Source organism: Salmo trutta, chromosome 24 (genome assembly GCF_901001165.1).
Source record: "Salmo trutta chromosome 24, fSalTru1.1, whole genome shotgun sequence".
Classification (NCBI taxonomy): domain Eukaryota; kingdom Metazoa; phylum Chordata; class Actinopteri; order Salmoniformes; family Salmonidae; genus Salmo; species Salmo trutta.
In genome coordinates, this window is record NC_042980.1 from 5,057,331 (window position 1) to 5,075,735 (window position 18,405).

At 40.3% G+C, this 18,405-nt stretch overlaps 1 protein-coding gene across 2 annotated transcripts in view; it reads left to right on the forward strand.

Moving 5' to 3' along the window:
- dnah7 (dynein, axonemal, heavy chain 7) overlaps positions 1-18,405 on the forward strand; it is a 247,939-nt gene that overhangs the window by 28,699 nt on the left and 200,835 nt on the right. For both annotated transcript variants that reach the window (XM_029710817.1, XM_029710818.1), the window contains exon 19: positions 5,222-5,408. In XM_029710817.1, the coding sequence (XP_029566677.1) occupies positions 5,222-5,408 (187 nt within the window). The remainder of the gene's footprint in view (positions 1-5,221; positions 5,409-18,405) is intronic.

Here is an 18,405-nt window from a genome sequence, read left to right on the forward strand (position 1 = left end):
TAATGGCTGTGATAGGAGAGAACTGAGGATGGATCAATAACATTTTAGTTACTCTAACCTAAGTGACAGAGTGAAAAGAAGGAAGCTTGTACAGAATACAAATATTTGTACAGAATACAAGGCAAAGGATGGCTACATTGAAGAATCTCTAATATAAAATACATTTTGATTTGTTCAACACCTTTTTGGTTACTACATGATTCCACATGTGTTATTTTATATTTTTGATTGTGAAGATGCTGGAGGAAACAGGTACAAAAGTATCTATATCCACCGTAAAACGAGTCGTATATCAACTTAACCTGAAAGGTCGCTCAGCAAGGAATAATCCACTCCTCCAAAACTGCCACAAAAAAAGCCCGACTACGGTTTGCAACTCCACATGGAGACAAAGATCGTACTTTTTGGAGAAATGGCCTTTGGTCCGATGAAACAAAAATAGACCTGTTTGGCCATAATGACCATCGTTATGTTTGGAGGAAAAAGGGGGTGGCTTGCAAGCCGAAGAACACCATCCCAACCGTGAAGCACATGGGTGGCAGCATCATGTTGTGGGGGGTGCTTTGCTGCAGGAGGGACTGGTGCACTTCACAAAATAGATGGCATCATGAGGAAGGGAAAATGATGTGGATGTGTTGAAGCAATACCTCAAGACATCAGTCAGGAAGTTAAATCTTGGTCGCAAATGGGTCTTCAAAATGGACAATGACCCCAAGCATACTTCCAAAGTTGTGGCAAAATGGCTTCAGGACGACAAAGTCAATGTATTGGTGTGGCCATCATAAAGCCCTGACCTCAATCCCATAGAAAATCTGTGGGCAAAACTGAAAAAGCGTGTGCGAGCAAGGAGCCCTACAAACCTGACTCAGTTACACCAGGAAGGCTACCCGAAACATTTGAAAGAAGTTAAACAATTTCAAGCCAATGCTACCAAATATTAATTGAGTGTATGTAAACTTCTGACCCACTGGGAATGTGATGAAAGAAATAAAAGCTGAAATAAATCATTCTCTCTACTGTTATTCTGACATTTCACATTCTTAAAATAAAGCGGTGATCCAAACTGACCTAAGACAGGGAATTTTTTGTAGAATTAAATGTCAGGAATTGTGGAAAACTGAATTGAAATGTATTTGGCTAGGGTGTACAGTGAGGGGGAAAAAAAGTATTTGATCCCCTGCTGATTTTGTACGTTTGCCCACTGACAAAGAAATGATCAGTCTATAATTTTAATGGTAGGTTTATTTGAACAGAGACAGAATAACAACAACAAAATCCAGAAAAACACATGTCAAAAATGTTATAAATTGATTTGCATTTTAATGAGGGAAATAAGTATTTAACCTCCTCTCAATCAGAAAGATTTCTTGCTCCCAGGTGTCTTTTATACAGGTAACGAGCTGAGATTAGGAGCACACTCTTAAAGGGAGTGCTCCTAATCTCAGTTTGTTACCTGTATAAAAGACACCTGTCCACAGAAGCAATCAATCAATCAGATTCCAAACTCTTCACCATGGCCAAGACCAATGAGCTCTCCAAGGATGTCAAGGACAAGATTGTAGGTCTACAAAGGCTGGAATGGGCTACAAGACCATCGCTAAGCAGCTTGGTGAGAAGGTGACAACAGTTGGTGAGATTATTTGCAAATGGAAGAAACACAAAATAACTGTCAATCTCCCTCGGCCTGGGGCTCCATGCAAGATCTCACCTCGTGGAGTTGCAATGATCATGAGAACGGTGAGGAATCAGCCCAGAACTACACGGGAGGATCTTGTCAATGATCTCAAGGCAGCTGGGACCATAGTCACCAAGAAAACAATTGGTAACACACTACGCCATGAAGACCTGAAATCCTGCAGCGCCCGCAAGGTCCCCCTGCTCAAGAAAGCACATTTACATGCCCGTCTGAAGTTTGCCAATGAACATCTGAATGACTCAGAGGACAACTGGGTTAAAATGTTGTGGTCAGATGAGACCAAAATGGAGCTCTTTGGCATCAACTCAACTCGCCGTGTTTGGAGGAGGAGGAATGCTGCCTATGACCCCAAGAACACCATCCCCACCGTCAAACATGGAGGTGGAAACACTGTGCTTTGGGGGTGTTTTTCTGCAAAGGGGACAGGACAACTTCACCGCATCAAAAGGACGATGGACGGGGCCATGTACCGTCAAATCTTGGGTGAGAACCTCCTTCCCTCAGCCAGGGCATTGAAAATGGGTCGTGGATGGGTATTCCAGCATGACAATGACCCACAACACACGGCCAAGGCAACAAAGGAGTGCCTCAAGAAGAAGCACATTAAGGTCCTGGAGTGGCCTAGCCAGTCTCCAGACCTTAATCCCATAGAAGATCTGTGGAGGGAGCTGAAGGTTCGAGTTGCCAAACGTCAGCCTCAAAACCTTAATGACTTGGAGAAGATCTGCAAAAGGAGTGGGACAAAATCCCTCCTGAGATGTGTGCAAACCTGGTGGCCAACTACAATAAATGTTTGACCTCTGTGATTGCCAACAAGGGTTTTGCCACCAAGTACTAAGTCATGTTTTGCAGAGGGGTCGAATACTTATTTCCCTCATTAAAATGCAAATCAATTTATAACATTTTTGACATGCGTTTTTCTGGATTTTTTTTGTTATTCTGACTCTCACTGTTCAAATAAACCTACCATTAAAATTATAGACTGATCATTTCTTTGTCAGTGGGCAAACGTACAAAATCAGCAGGGGATCAAATACTTTTTTCCCTCACTGTATGTAAACTTCCGACTTCAACTGTATATGTCACAAGTCCTCAACTGGCAGCTTCATTAAATAGTACCCGCATAACACCAGTCTCAACGTCAACAGTGAAGAGGCGACCCCGGGATGCTGGCCTTCCAGGCAGAATTGCAAAGAAAAAGCTATATGTCAGACTTGCCAATAAAAAGAAAAGATTGGCAAAAGAACACAGACACTGGACAGAGATATGGCTTTTTCTTTTCAACTCTGCCTAGAAGGCCAGCATCCCGGAGTCGCCTCTTCACTGTTGACGTTGAGACTGGTGTTTTGCGGGTAGTATTAAATGAAGCTGCCAGCTGGGGACTTGTGAGGCGTCTGTTTCTCAAACTAGACACTCTAATGTACTTGTCCTCTTGCTCCGTTGTGCACCGGGGCCTACCACTCCTCTTTCTATTCTGGTTAGAGACAGTGTGCGCTGTTCTGTGAAGGGAGTAGGACACCGCGTTGTACGAGATCTTCAGTTTCTTGGCAATTTCTCGCATGGAATAGCCTTCATTTCTTAGAACAAGAATAGACTGATGAGTTTCAGAAGAAAGTTCTTTGTTTCTGGCCATTTTGAGCCTATAATCGAACCCACAAATGCTGATGCTCCAGATACTCAGCTAGTCATAAGGAGGCCAGATTTATTGCTTCCTTAATCAGCACTACAGTTTTCTGCTGTGCTAACATAATTGCAAAATGGTTTCCTCATGATCAATTAGCCTTTCAAAATGATAAACTTGGATTAGCTAACACAACGTGCCATTAGAACACAGGAGTGATGGTTGCTGATAATGGGCCTCTGTATGCCTATATAGATATTCCATCAAAATCTGCCATTTCCAGCTACAATAGTCATTTACAACATTAACAATGTCTACACCCTATTTCTGATCAATTTGATGTTATTTTAATGGACAAAAAAGTAGATTTTCTTTCACAAACAAGGACATTTCTAAATGACCCCAAACTTTTGAACGGTAGTGTATATGGGTATGTGTGTGTATATAGATATATTTACCCCCAAAATATATGAGGGATTGGAAATGATGCAGACAATTACATTGATGGAAGCAACAATCTATCCGCAATATTAAAGGTGATCCACCCCCTTAAAAAAAAATAGATCAGAGCTGCTGTCCTCAAATATCTCCCTCATAGTACAGTCAAAACACCCTTGGAGACAAGTGATACTATTGTCGTTCCAGATCTGGACAGTTTTAACTGTAGGTTTCTCCCTCTCCAGGATCTGACAGTAGGTTGGCTGGAGGTAGACAACATTGTGGTCTGATGTTCCCAGGAAGGTTTGGTGGTGGCAGAGAAATCATTTGGTATTGTCTCATAGCACAAATCAAGAGTCTTATTTTTCGTAGCGTGACATTTCACATACTGGTGGTATGTGCACGGGACCTTGTGCAAAGTGCAGTTAAAATACCCTAAAATAAATGTGTGTGCGTCGGGGAAAATGAATTCCAGTGTTCTGTGACACAATATCTGATGCCTCTTGTTATATTAGCTTTTCGTTGAATGTACACAACGGTAACAAACAATTGGGGGAACTCACGGGGCAGATAGTAGGGTTGCAGTGACACAAAAAGGAGTTCAATGTCAGGGGTACAGAGTCTCTCTCTTACCAGGATCGATTTACACCACTGGTCCCTGACAAGCAGGCAGGCGCCCCCTCCGTGATGTTTCCCTGTGATGGTCAGGTCACGTTCCGCTCTGACCAGTGTGAACCCGGCCGGCCCCACTTCCCTGTCTGGGACTCTGTCATCCAGCCAAGTCTCAGTAAACGCCAGCAAACAGGCCTCCCGGTATTCATGTTGCTGCTGACAGCGCATCCGCTTTCCCCCTCAGTGACTGGGCGTTGATCAGCAAGGTGATGGGTAGGGGAAGTTTGTTCTTACATTTTTTAAGTCTATGTCTGATTCCCCCGCGTTTTCCGCTTTTTCATTTGGGTTTGTAATCCACTTGCAGACAATAGGGGATTAGATGGGCCATTGCATTTGTGTGTGAGTTGCATTGTAGTAGGATCTCTTTTCTTTATTGGATTCCGCTGTCAGCAGCGTTTTCATAACTTAATCCGTTTGTAGCGGGTATGTACACGATCAACAAGATCAGTATAACACCCTGCCGCTGTAAAGCAATCGTTGACAGATGGTTTACAAACAAAGTGTAAAAACAACAAAGAACACCACACCAAACGTCACACACACTGCTGGATGCAACAGCCGTTCCCCCAGAGCCTTTACACACTGTATTTATGACACCTTCAAATGGACTAGATACAGTGCTTTAATTTCTAAACGGTAAAACAGATATGAAAATACCCTCAAATAAAAGGTAACATTCTATACTTTCACCAAATATAAAACATTGGATCTCAAATCCCCAATATTTTTTTGATACGGTGTGCCCTAATGAATATGACCCTGATGTATTAATTAATTCATCCATCCATCCCCAGGGACTGGGAAGGCAAGCTTCTGCTGCTGCAGGAGATCCTGGACGAGTGGCTGAAGGTGCAGTCCACCTGGCTCTACCTAGAGCCCATATTCAGCTCCCCAGATATCATGGCCCAAATGCCAGAGGAGGGACGCCGCTTCACTGCCGTTGATAAGACCTGGAGGGACACCATGAAGCAAGTCTCTCTGGTAAGTAGTAACAAACACACACTCATACATCAGTTATTAAGGGATTGAATTTATATTGTTTTTCCAGTTGGCACATAATGTCAGGCGGGTAACTCACTTTCGACTACCGACGTATGAATTCAGGGCGCTTGGTACCCTGATCTGTGCCTACGTGCGTGTGGGTTTACCTATTTTGGACTTTTGACTGTCTAAAGAACTAGATCTATGTGATGGATGAGAGGCTAGTCTGGTTATTATTGCGGCCTCGGATACAGCGTGTTTGTATATCAATTTGCTCAGGCAAAAAATATGGATATTTCTGTGCATGTGCAGGATTTTACTTTTTAATTAGCTGAGTGCCGACTCCGCTGCCTATGTAGCTGCTGTGCTGAGTGGTCCACTGCCGCTCCCCCTTCCTTTATCGCCTTTGTCTGGTCACTGGTGTAGCCTACAAACTTCATGTTGTACACAAAACTGTTTAATAAACTATTGCATTCCCTCAATAGGCTATTAATCATAAGCACAATTTCCTACAAACTTCATGTTGTACACAAAACTGTTCTATTGCATTCCATGCTTCAGTAAGCATAAGCACAATTTCATGTTATTTTTCATAAAAAAAGGAGGGGAGTAGGCTACATGCAGCTATTTACATGTTTTACACAAAATACATTATCAACATGTTGATACAAACTTTGTTGTCAGTATTGCAAACATAAGCATGACACAAACAGGCAGTCTAGCAATTTCATGTTCTTCTTAGCTGCTGAATTACATGCAGCTATTTACTCGCTATGATATCGGCATATAGTGCCTTCAGAATTTTTTCCAATCCCTTGACTTTTTCCACATTGTTTGTGTAACAAAGTGGGATTAAAATAGATTTCATTTTCATCTTTTAACAACGATCTAGACAAAATACTTTGATGTCAAAGTGGAAGACAAATGTTATAACTGTAAATCCAGGTTTGCAAAGTTTATAAAAGCTTTGCAAACCTGGATTGTACAATATTTTTATTTTTACAATTCTTCAAGCTCTGTCAAGTTGGTTGTTGATCATTGCTAGACAGACATTTTCAAGTCTTGCCATAGATTTTCATGCCGATTTAAGTCAACACTGTAACTAGGCCATTCAGGAACATTCAATGTCTGCTCGGTAAGTAACTTAAGTGTATATTTGGTCTTGCGTTTAGGTTATTGTCCTGCTGAAAAGTGGATTTGTCTCAGTGTCTGAACTAGGTTTTCCTCTAGGACTTTGTGCTTAGCTCTATTCCTTTTATTTTATCCTAAAATCTCCAGTGTATATTTGGCCTTGTGTTTTAGGCTATTGTCCTGCTGAAAAGTGTTGGAAAGCAGACTGAACCAGGGTTTCCTCTAGGATTTTGCCTGTGCTTAGCTCTAGTCCTTTTCTTTTTATCCCAAAAAAACGGCCTAGTCCTAGCCGATGACAAGCATGCCCATAACATGATGCAGCCACCACCATGCTTGAAAATAGTGTGACTCTGTGATGTGTTGTGTTGGATTTGCCCGAAACATTACACTTTGTATTCAAGACATGAAGTTCATTTATTTGCCACATTTTTTTCAGTTTTACTTTTGTGCCTTATTGCAAACAGGATGCATGTTTTTAAAGATTTTTAAATTCTGTAGCTCAGTTGGTAGAGCATGGTGTTTGCAATGCCAGGGTTGTGGGTTCGATTCCCACGGGGGGCCAGCACAGGAATTTTTTTTAATGAAATTGTATGACATGTATGCATTCACTACTGTAAGTCGCTCTGGATAAGAGCGTTTGCTAAATGACTAAAATGTAAAAGGTTAGTATTACAACTAAAGTGACCAAATAACTTCTTAAAAATAAGAAAATTGATACGCTTTACAAGGGGTGTAGAGCCTAACTGGCATACATAAGCAGCGTGTGACTTTGAAGTTTGGGGAAGATAATTTTCACCATAAAAATGTACCTTTATAATAAAAGCATTACATACATAATTGCAGTTCCAGTCACTTTTGATAATGGTGTTTTCTTCTATTGGAACATTCGCGCTTATAGCTTATGTGCGCTTATAATGTGAATAAATATCTTATTAAGCTAAACGTTCTGATCTGTTCCATTAGCCACATTGCGTAAAAAAGTTTTTTTAATGCTAGTGGTTTTATTAATTTGGGATCTATCACATCCTACAACTGTCCCAGACTATGAAAATAATAGGTCAACCTTTGTACCATGGGGGATAGTAGATTGACAAAGGCTAGTGCTTTTGCTGTTTGTTAGGCCTACTCATCTTGTTGGCTGACGAAAAGTAAAGGTGGACAGTTCTTCCAATATCTTCAATATGCACCTCAGAATTGGATAAGGATGTGGGGAGTTGCTTCTCCGATGTGTCTGTCTTCATTTGTAGCCTGTGAGAAAGACCTGATCACTTGATGGAGTGCGCAGCACTCAGGGAGAAGGGCACAACAGCCACTGGCCCACACAAAGGGGATGCCGCCATGAAATTCTAGACATTATCAAGTGCTTGTCAAATTGTGAATGAGTGACTGATGTAGTGTGTACAGCCTGCACAAAAAACAAAGCAGAGCTCATGCCTTTGAAGCGACTTTTTTGAAATCATCATTAGAGTTGCATCATGCAGCCTTACAATGTATTAAAAATCAAAACATAAAGCCCAATGTAGAACAACTGAAGTTACATTAAGAACTCTAAATTATGCATATAGGAGTACCTTTTTCTTTGTTAACCGCCCAACACAGAATAGCCGCATGTGCACACTCCCTCAAATCGTTTAGAGAAAATATCCCTTCTATTTTATTCAGCTTTGTTCAATTGTATTCTTCATACTACAAAATAATGCCACGGAATTCTAAGCAAATCTTGTCTGCTAAATGAACTAGTGTAGCACACAGCCATTTGGCATAGCCAGATCAGGGCCTTACATAAAGACAACTCGGAGTATGCTATTTTGTTCGGAAATAGACTACATTTTCTTCATTTCATGCTTCTTTAGACTTGTCTAAAATAAATAAGGGATTTATTGTGAAGGTGCAGGCTATATTACATTTATTAGGTTTTTTCAAATGTAGATGTTCCCAAAGGTCAGCATCATTGGCTTGTAGGCTCTGTGTGGAAGCCAGAAGATGCTAAATGTGTTTATGTTAATTAACAGTCAATTAATGTGAGATCGACAGTTATTTGCTTGACAATCACCGGCTGACGAAGTTTCGTGGCATTTTCTCAACCAGCTTCACCTGGAATGCTTTTCCAACTGTCTTGAAGGAGTTCCCACAAATGCTGAGCACTTGTTGGCTGCTTTTCCTTCACTCTGCGGTCCAACTCATCCCAAACCATCTCAATTGGGTTGATGTCGGGTGATTGTGGACGCCAGGTCATCTGATGCAGCACTCTATCATGCTCCTTCTTGTTCAAATAGCCCTTACACAGACCTGAGGTGTGTTGGGTCATTGTCATGTTGAAAAACAAATGACGGTCCCACTAAGCGCAAACCAGCTGGATGGCGTATTGCTGTAGAATGATGTGGGTAGCCATGCTGGTTAAGTATGCCTTGAATTACCATTAAAGCACCTCCACACCACCTCCCCAATGCTTCATGGTGGTAGCTACACATGCGGAGATCATCCGGTTACCTACTCTGCGTCTCACAAAGACACAGCGGTTGGAACCAAAAATCTCAAATTTGGACTCATCAGACCAAACGACAGATGGCCATTGCTCGTGTTGGTCATGTTTCTTGGCCCAAGCAAGTCTCTTCTGCTTATTGGTGTCCTTTAGTAGTGGTTATTTTGCAGCAATTTGACCACGAAGGCCTGATTCATGCAGTCTCCTCTGAACAGTTGATGTTGAGATATGTCTGTTACTCTTCAAAGCATTTATTTGGGCTGCAATTTCTAAGGCTGGTAACTCTAATGAACTTATCTCTCTGCAGCAGAAGTAACTCTGGGTCTTCCTTTCCTGTGGCGGTCTTCATGAGAGCCAGTTTCATAGAGCTTGATGGTTTTTGCGACTGCACTTTAAGAAACTTTCAAAGTGTCCTAAAGTAATCATGTACTGTCATTTATCTTTCCTTATTTGAGCTGTTCTTACCATAATTTGGACTTGGTCTTTTACCAAATAGGGTTATCTTCTGTATACCACCCCTACCTTGTCAAAACACAACTGATTTGGCTCAAACGCATTAAGATGGAAAGAAATTCCACAAATTAACTTTTAACAAGGCACACCTGTTAATTGAAATGCATTCCAGGTGACTACCTCATGAAGCTGGTTGAGAGAATGCCAATAGTGTGCAAAGCTGTCAACAAGGCAAAGGGTGGCTACTTTGAAGAATCTCAAATATAAAATATATTTTGATTTGTTTAAATACTTTTTTAGTTACTATATGATTCCATATGTGTTATTTCATAGTTTTGATGTCTTCACTATTATTCTACAAAGTAGAAAATAGTAAAAATAAAGAACAACCCTGGAATGTGTAGGTGTGTCCAAACTATTGACTGGTACTGTATATGTAGGTAGGGGTATAATGACTATGCATAGATAATAAAGAGCGAATAGCAGCAGCGTAAAAAAAAAAGGGAGGGTAAGGGGGGGTGTCAATGCAAATTATCCGGGTAGCCATTTGATTAGCTGTTCAGCAGCTAATCAAATGATTATTTGTAACCCTAACCTAACCCCTAAGCTTTGTCCTCATGTGGACATGGTAATTGTCCACACAAGGGATAATTTTCCTTATTTTACTATCCATGCAGACTTTTGGTCCCCACATGGATAGAAGAACCAACCCACGCAAAACACGCACACACACACACACACACACACACACAGACGGTCACACACAGACGGTCACACACACACACAGACGGTCACACACAAACACGTACAGCAGTAGCCCTATCCTAGAGACTCTCGAAAGGGTAATTGGTGTCCCCAGCAGACCCGAAATGAGACACATCAATATCAGCCCAGCGTCCTCCAGAAACTCGGCTGACTGCACCATCAAATAGAAATTATGGATTTTGTCTGGAAAGAGCGAGCGGGCCAGGTGGAGTCTCAAAGAAAATGAGGTTGCAAAGGGACAGAGGGCCTATAGGCTGTCTTAATGTATTTTTGTGGGATGTGTGGGTCCATGCGGTGTGATGTTATGTGTAGGCCTACTAGCAACTGTCTTCAAAATTGATAAAAGATCAAAAATACAGTTCTGATAATCGTAGCCTAACAACTGCATAATGGAGTAAGATACTCAACACTTAATGTAAAAAAGAATCCATCAAATATTGACTGAATTAGGCTCTAGCACATAAACAAACAAAAAAATGACACAAAATTAATTTTCGTAGGAATTTCTGTATTCAATTTGGTAGGAATGTATGTATTCAATTGAATTCTGTTCAATATTCATATAATTTTCTTCTTTGAAACAACACATGCCAACATTTTAAAACCATGGCCTATTTTTGTGTTTTGTTGCTTGGAAAGATGTTTTAGAATTACATTTTTTTGGCTTTTTTGCATATACACAGGGTATACTTTGTGTTGTTGTTTTTGCATGATATTTACTCTATCCAACCTGCATCTTTCTAAGGTACCACCCCATTACAATCTCACATTCTACTGTACTGATCATGATGAATTTCACTCATATTCATGATTGTTTTTGTCAAATTCTCTTGCATATAACATTAGGTGGAGAATATTTTTATAAAACAGGTGGGTATCCTTTTCTTAATACTAACACTCTTCTATAGAATATGCCAACACACAAATAGTTTACAATGTATGCAAGATCAAAACCCTTATCTACGACATTTTGTTGTTAATTTTCGGAAGCGGCTTGAGGTACTTTGTAAACATTTTAAATTAATGACATCTTTAAACTGTATAACACACACTTGTGCAATGATCGCATTCTCCTCTGTCTCCTATATCATCCCAGAATATTGTGTACATGGTAGTGAGGTAGGAAATTAACACTAGCCAAATGCTGTTACTGTAGATTTTGGCATTGGCTGGTAGAATGTCTATTCTTCACAGCCACATTGGTGGGTGGTCACACAAAGCATTTTGGAGCATTTTTCTTTTGTGTGTGTGTGTGTGTGTGTGTTTATGTGATTTATTTTTATCTTCAACCACAGGGGTGCGCTCCAGATCCGTGAAGCTCACACCAGCCTCATCCCGCAAGTCATTATTTACTCTCCACTTTAATGTGTCAATTAATGTGTCAGCTTGTCCTCAAATGCAGATGGGAGTGAAAATTGTTCATGTTTTCTTATGTTTTTTCACAGTCAGTATTTCTCCCAGTTAGGGGTGGGGGTGGGGTCATGTCCTGAACTAAAATAAGTCATGATTGAGCTGTCAGGTATGCCAAGCAGAGAGAAAGAGTGTGTCTGTCTGTGAAGTCCCCTCCTTCCGCCCCCCCTCTTCCTTCTCAAGGTAAAATGCTTTGACACCACACACTTGTAATTAGAGCAGCACAACGGAGATGTGCATGGAGGAATGGAGGTGTAAATTGAGGAGGTGGAGGAGAGGGGTGGGGTACTGTGTGCCTGTGTGTGTGTGGGGGACAAGGTTATAAATGACAATGTTTTTAGTTAAGGTACTGCAGTACCACTCTTATTGTACTATACTGTTGGTCGTGTCAATTCAACTCCCATGCTGAAGGATTTCATCTGTTTGGCCAATAAAGACTACAATGACACATTAAACATACATTATGGCAATGTCATCCATAAATATTACCTTGGTGCGTTTAATCCCTGTCCAGGCGTCGCCTTTGAAATAGATGCAAATCAAAAACCACGTTCCATTGTTGACATTTTGAAGGGGACTGGCATGTCACACGGTCTTAACAGATGTTTGCGGGATCGTAAAAACAATTTGAACATGCGCTTTGTACAAGCAACAGTTGGAGTGCGCGTTGCTTTTCATAAATAGATCCATTGACAATTACTGTATGTGGCAGCTTAAGTTAATTTCCACCCCACAAAAACAGGGAAATAATGACTGGAAAGGGAAGAATCCTGAGGTGGGTGGGGCATGCTTATTGCTATGTGTACAGAGGGAAGGGGGATTTTCAGAGAAACGAACATAGATTAAAAAAAATGTGCTTACACTCAGGAGAGGACCCATTCAGTGTCTCACTCCTCACAAAGCCTTTCTGTTCGCAGACTGAATAGAAATGTCCCCTTCATTATCTTGTATTATATCAAGAGATGTGCAAGAAAACTGAGTCTGATGTGAGAGCTGCCATTTTTCTGAATGCTACAATGGCTAAATCATCTGTCCTGAAGAGGGAGTGAACAATTTAGCACAATCACCCAATTCAAACTCATCAAATCAGCTTTTTATTTCACAGTTTGCTTGCCAAATGAGGTTGATGATTTGATTTAGCCTGTTATCATGAGTTGGCTACAGTTGCCGGAATGTCGCTAATAATGTAATCTTGAGAAGGGAGACTATCGCCCATAAAATCCAACAAAAAAGTGATTTAATCTTAGAAAATGCAGTCTCCCCTTTCTCGCAGTAGGATCATCAAATTATTAATTTTCACGGTTACAAAAGGTGATTTAAAGAAGGCTTTGTGAGATGGGGTGCTTATTACCACTTCTTTATTACATGCTTTTAGAGTCAGTCTTCAGAAAAAGTTTATTTTGGAATGAGACACATCATTAAAATAAAATTTCCAGCCACTGCCTCAAATAAATCAATAGCAATCAGGGTAAGAGGAGAAAGGCAATTATTATCTCTTACTAGATGCTGTGTGGGTTCTATACTTTGTGGGAGGGCAGAAAGAGAGGATAAAATAATAAAAGCATGTTTTTAAATCCCCCCCATCCTCCATTATAACTCCCCTCCCTACTTCAAGAACTTAGACTTTTCCAGTGCAACCCTTAGAACAATGTGCGATACTAGATCAAATACAACACGTACTCTTCTATGCCTATTTTTTTCCATTCACATGGATAGGAATTGCCATAGATTTACATTTAGAACTCAATTAATAGTATCTCTGTGGGAATTGCTCTGTAGTGTACAACTACTGTATACATTACAAAAAGGCTAGACTAGAGTAATCTCTAAAGCCTTCAGCCGATAATGTGAATGTCGAATTCAAGTTCCAATAGGACTCCCTGTACTGTATTAACTTTGCTCTCTCATTTTATGAAGAAGGGAAGACTTAAGGTAGTTGGTCTACAGTATGTGGTTTAGTTGTAATTTAGTACACACAGAGATAGATATCCATTTTGGTGTTACGTGTCTGTTTAGAACTTTTATTAACATTTTCCTCAAAAAGGAAAAACACAGTTGATCATAGCAACAACAAAATGGTTTAGTCTCTCTCTTATCAGTAAAATGGATACATTTAAAACTTTTCCCTGTCGTTAAGAAGATACTTTATTACTCCAAGTTTAGTTATGAGTTATGTTTCTCTGCATTATCTCTGTCTGTGCTCTTCGTATTATATCACGGTAGTATCCCTCAGAGGTAGTATCCCTCAGAGCCGTGATCATGCATTCCCCATCTAACCTTGGAAGATTAGATAGACTTTAGGCCTTCCAGGGATGTCTAGAGCCAACATGTTAAATTAGTTGACAGCTGAGATCAGATCAGACCTGAATTGTACTGTGGGCCTCAAGACTTTTTCAAATCCTAGTTTTATGTTTGGCTGGAGGCTTGAATGAGGATATTGGAGTAAACTCAGAACATGGATGCTATTAATATGGATGGAGACAAATTGCAGAATAACAACTTAAGACACACGGACTTTTGTGAATGTCAATGCTAGATTTGCACTAAAGTTTACATTTCACAAGCATATCATAAGTAATGATTAATCTCTAAGTGAATATGTTACCGTAGAAGTGTGGCAAATAGAATAAGAATGACTGCTCTATCACAGTCAGGGCCATATTCTGACATAAGAAACAATGTAGCTGGGTAACTCAAATTGTCACACACATCAGTGTTTGTATTCAAAAAGCGTCTTACTAGAAGTGCTGATCTAAGATCAGGTCCCCCCCTGTCCATATAATCCTTATTATGATCTAAAAGGCAAAACTGATCCTATATCAGCACTCCTATTCGGAGACTCTTAGAGCGGCAATCAGCAGTTGAAACAATGACAAAGCATTATCACCGCCCCTGTTTAAGTAAAAAGGGGTGGGGCAGGAGAAATGTAACCACTCTCAAATGTATAGACATAGCTATGGATGCAAGGATCCATCTCATCAAAATGATAGTTTTAACCGTGTTTTGAGGTTATTTAGTGTTTGTCCACAGTGTGCTTTAAATAAAAATAAATAGTGCTACACTCATGGAAATGTGCTTATATGGATAACAAAATCTGAAAATGCTCTGGATACATTCAGTAACATAATAAGAACATTTTGGAGTAGGTACAAGATAAGAAAAAACTATTACAAGGGTTTGAGTGAGAGATCCAACTGGTGTCTCTAAGTGGCCACACACGTCTCCAACTGTGCACAGTTCCTAAGTCATTTCAGTGCACTTTAGGGTTAGGTGCCTCAGTCAATGGCACATCAACAGATTTTTCACCTTGTCGGCTCGAGTATTCGAACCAGTGACCTTTCAGTTACTGGCCCAACGTTCTAGCCGCTAGTCTACCTACCGCATCAATCCCATTTGGATTCACAACTGCTCTTGAACAGTTAAAGATACCAACACAAAAACAACTTTAACACGTGCAGACTGTCACTGGTACTCTTGCTTGAAAACACATTTTTGATACTACTTGTACTATTCACACTACAACCATATTTGCATGAATCCCAATGCATTTTGGGGATAGACTTGAATGGGAAAAATTCTGGTTGCTACTAGTTTGCAACCATTTAAGATAGAAACACCACTATGAAACATGTAGACTGGTCTCAAATAGTGTGCTTGTATACAGCTTTTTGAAACGACTTATACTTTTTGAACTACACTGTGTGCACAATTATTAGGCAAGTCAGTATTTTTACCATATCATCATTATTATGCAGATTTCCCAACTCCAAGCTGTATAAACTGGAATGCTTATTGGATTTAAGCATATCAGGTGATGTGTATTTGTATAATGAGGGAGGGTGTGGCCTAAGGAGATCAACACCCTATATCAAGGTGTGTAAATTATTAGGCAGTTTCTTTTCCTCAGGCAAAATGGGCCAAAGAATTGATTTAACTGAGTCTGAAAAGTCAAAAATTTTAAAAGTATTTCAGAGGAATGCAGCACTCTTGAAATTGCTAAGATATTGGGGCGTGATCACAGAACCATCAAACGTTTTGTTGCAAATAGTCAACAGGGTCGCAAGAACTGTGTTGAGAAAAAAAAGACGCAAATGAACTGCCAAAGATTTGAGAAGAATCAAACGTGAAGCTCCCAGGAACCCATTATCCTCCAGTGCTGTCATATTCCAGATCTGCAACCTACCTGGAGTGCCCAGAAGTACAAGGTGTTCAGTGCTCAGAGACATGGCCAAGGTAAGGAAGGCTGAAACCCGACCACCCCTGAACAAGACACATAAGTTGAAACGTCAAGACTGGGCAAAGAAATATCTGAAGACAGATTTTTCAAAGGTTTTATGGACTGATGAGATGAGAGTGACTCTTGACGGACCAGATGGATGGGCCCGTGGCTGGATCAGTAATGGGCATGGAGCTCCACTTCGCCTCAGACGCCAGCAAGGTGGAGGTGGGGTACTGGTATGGGGTGGTATTATTAAAGATGAGCTAGTTGGACCTTTTCGGGTTGAAGATGGACTCAAACTCAACTCCCAAACCAACTGCCAGTTTTTAGAAGACACTTTCTTCAAGCAGTGGTACAGGAAAAATTCTGCATCTTTCAAGAAGACCATGATTTTTATGCAGGACAATGCTCCATCGCATGCATCAAAGTACTCCACTGCGTGGCTAGCCAGTAAAGGCCTTTAAGATGAAAGAATAATGACATGGCCCCGTTACTCACCTGACCTAAACCCTATTGAGAACTTGTGGTCCCTTCTTAAAAGGACGATTTACGGTGAAGGAAAACAGTACACCTCTCCGACCAGTGTCTGGGAGGCTGTGGTTGCTGCTGCACAAAAAGTTGATTGTCAACAGATCAAGAAACTGACATACTCCATGGATGGAAGGCTTATGACTGTTATTGAAAAGAATTCTGCACACTAATAGTTGTCCAATAATTGTGCACCCATAGATATTCTCCAAAGAAAGCCAAAACCTCACTTTTACTCTCTTAAATATTCAGGTTTGAGGTTTATTAACATTTTGGATTGACCGAGAGCGCTGTAGTTGTTCAATAATAAAATTAATCCTCAAACATACAACTTGCCTAATAATTGTGCACACAGTGTGTAACCATTTTTAAATGTGTATAAAAACTTCATATGCTTCAATGGTACATTTTTGGATTCACCGCTGCTCTTGAACCATTTATGCTACAAACATGAAACCAACATTGAAATGGGAAGACTGACTAAAATTAGATTGCTTGTCAAAAGCCTCTTGATACTATATATACTTTTGCAACTATAACTCCATAGACTTTAAAGGCAACATTTTTATACACACCGCTCTAGATCTGTTTCAGCTAAAAACACCACCCAAATGTTGACATGTGCAGACTGACTCAACTTAAATGGCTTCAACACAGCTTTTTGCTACCATTCATACTTTATAAACTATAAAGCTGGTTGTATCCACATACATTTCAATGGTGGAATGCAGGCTTCAACATTCTAAACTAAAATCCACTGGCACAAAACTTTCAGAATGTTCAAACTAAAGGATTTTGAGAACTTAAAAGCACATGATATGGCTTTTGATGACATAGTGATCACTCTAGCCTAATATACTAGGCCACTATAATTCACTATAATAACTCTACCTACAAACCACCATCAATTTACTTTTTGGTCCAGCCACTGTGACAGTTGGATACAACAAAATCTACCAGCCACTCAATTCAAAGACATTTCCTAAAGGACTTAATGATGAAATGCCTATGCAAGTTTTGTTGTGAATTTGAACATGAATTATGCCCCTATTTAAGATTACTCTGTTTTTCGTACGATGTACCCAATGATTAATGAAAACTTGCTATGTCCTCATTATGGTTTTACAGATGGGTTTAATACGTCTTATTTACACACTTTATTTGAATATTGTTATATTTGGTAGCACTTATTTGTTTTTCCTTTGCCTCCAACCCCTTTCCATGCGTGAAATGGATGTGGGTGGGGCTAGGTCTACATAAGCGTGCTAATTAAAACAATTCACAAAAGCTCTGACGAAGGGCGTGAGGCCGATACGTAAGCTTATTAAGGATCAGTGATACTATCGAGCAGTGTGCGTTTTCCTTTTTCATTCACCATAATTACACCAAAAACAAAAAACAGATGTGTGCTTTCTGTTTTTCTAAAACAGGAAATATATTACTAGTAAGAAGTAATGGGGTAATTTGCTTAATTTCATTTCATTTTTGTGACCTGTGTCTTTCAACCAATGTATGTTTAAAATAAATCATTTAAGGCCTCCCAAGTGGCGCAGAGGTCTAAGGCGTCACTACAGACCCGGGTTCGATCCCAGGCTGTGTTATAACAGGCTGTGTCTGGTGCACAATTGGATTTGGCCGGAGGGCTTTACTTGGCTCATCACGCTCTAGCGACTCCTTGTGGCGGGCCGAGCACCTGCAGGCTGACGACGGTAGTCAGTTGAATGGTGCGGCTGGCTTCCCGGGTTTGCCTTTACCTCCCTTATCTCACATCATTTGCTCACATTGTATATAGTCTTATTTTTTTCTACTGTATTATTGACTGTATGTTGTTTACTCCATGTGTACCTCTGTGTTGTTGTATGTTGTCGAACTGCTTTGCTTTATCTTGGCCAGGTCGCAATTGTAAATGAGAACTTGTTCTCAACTTGCCTACCTGGTTAAATAAAGGTGAAATAAAATAAATAAATAAAAAAGTGGGCGGGTGTTAAGGAGCGCAATTTGGCAGGTCA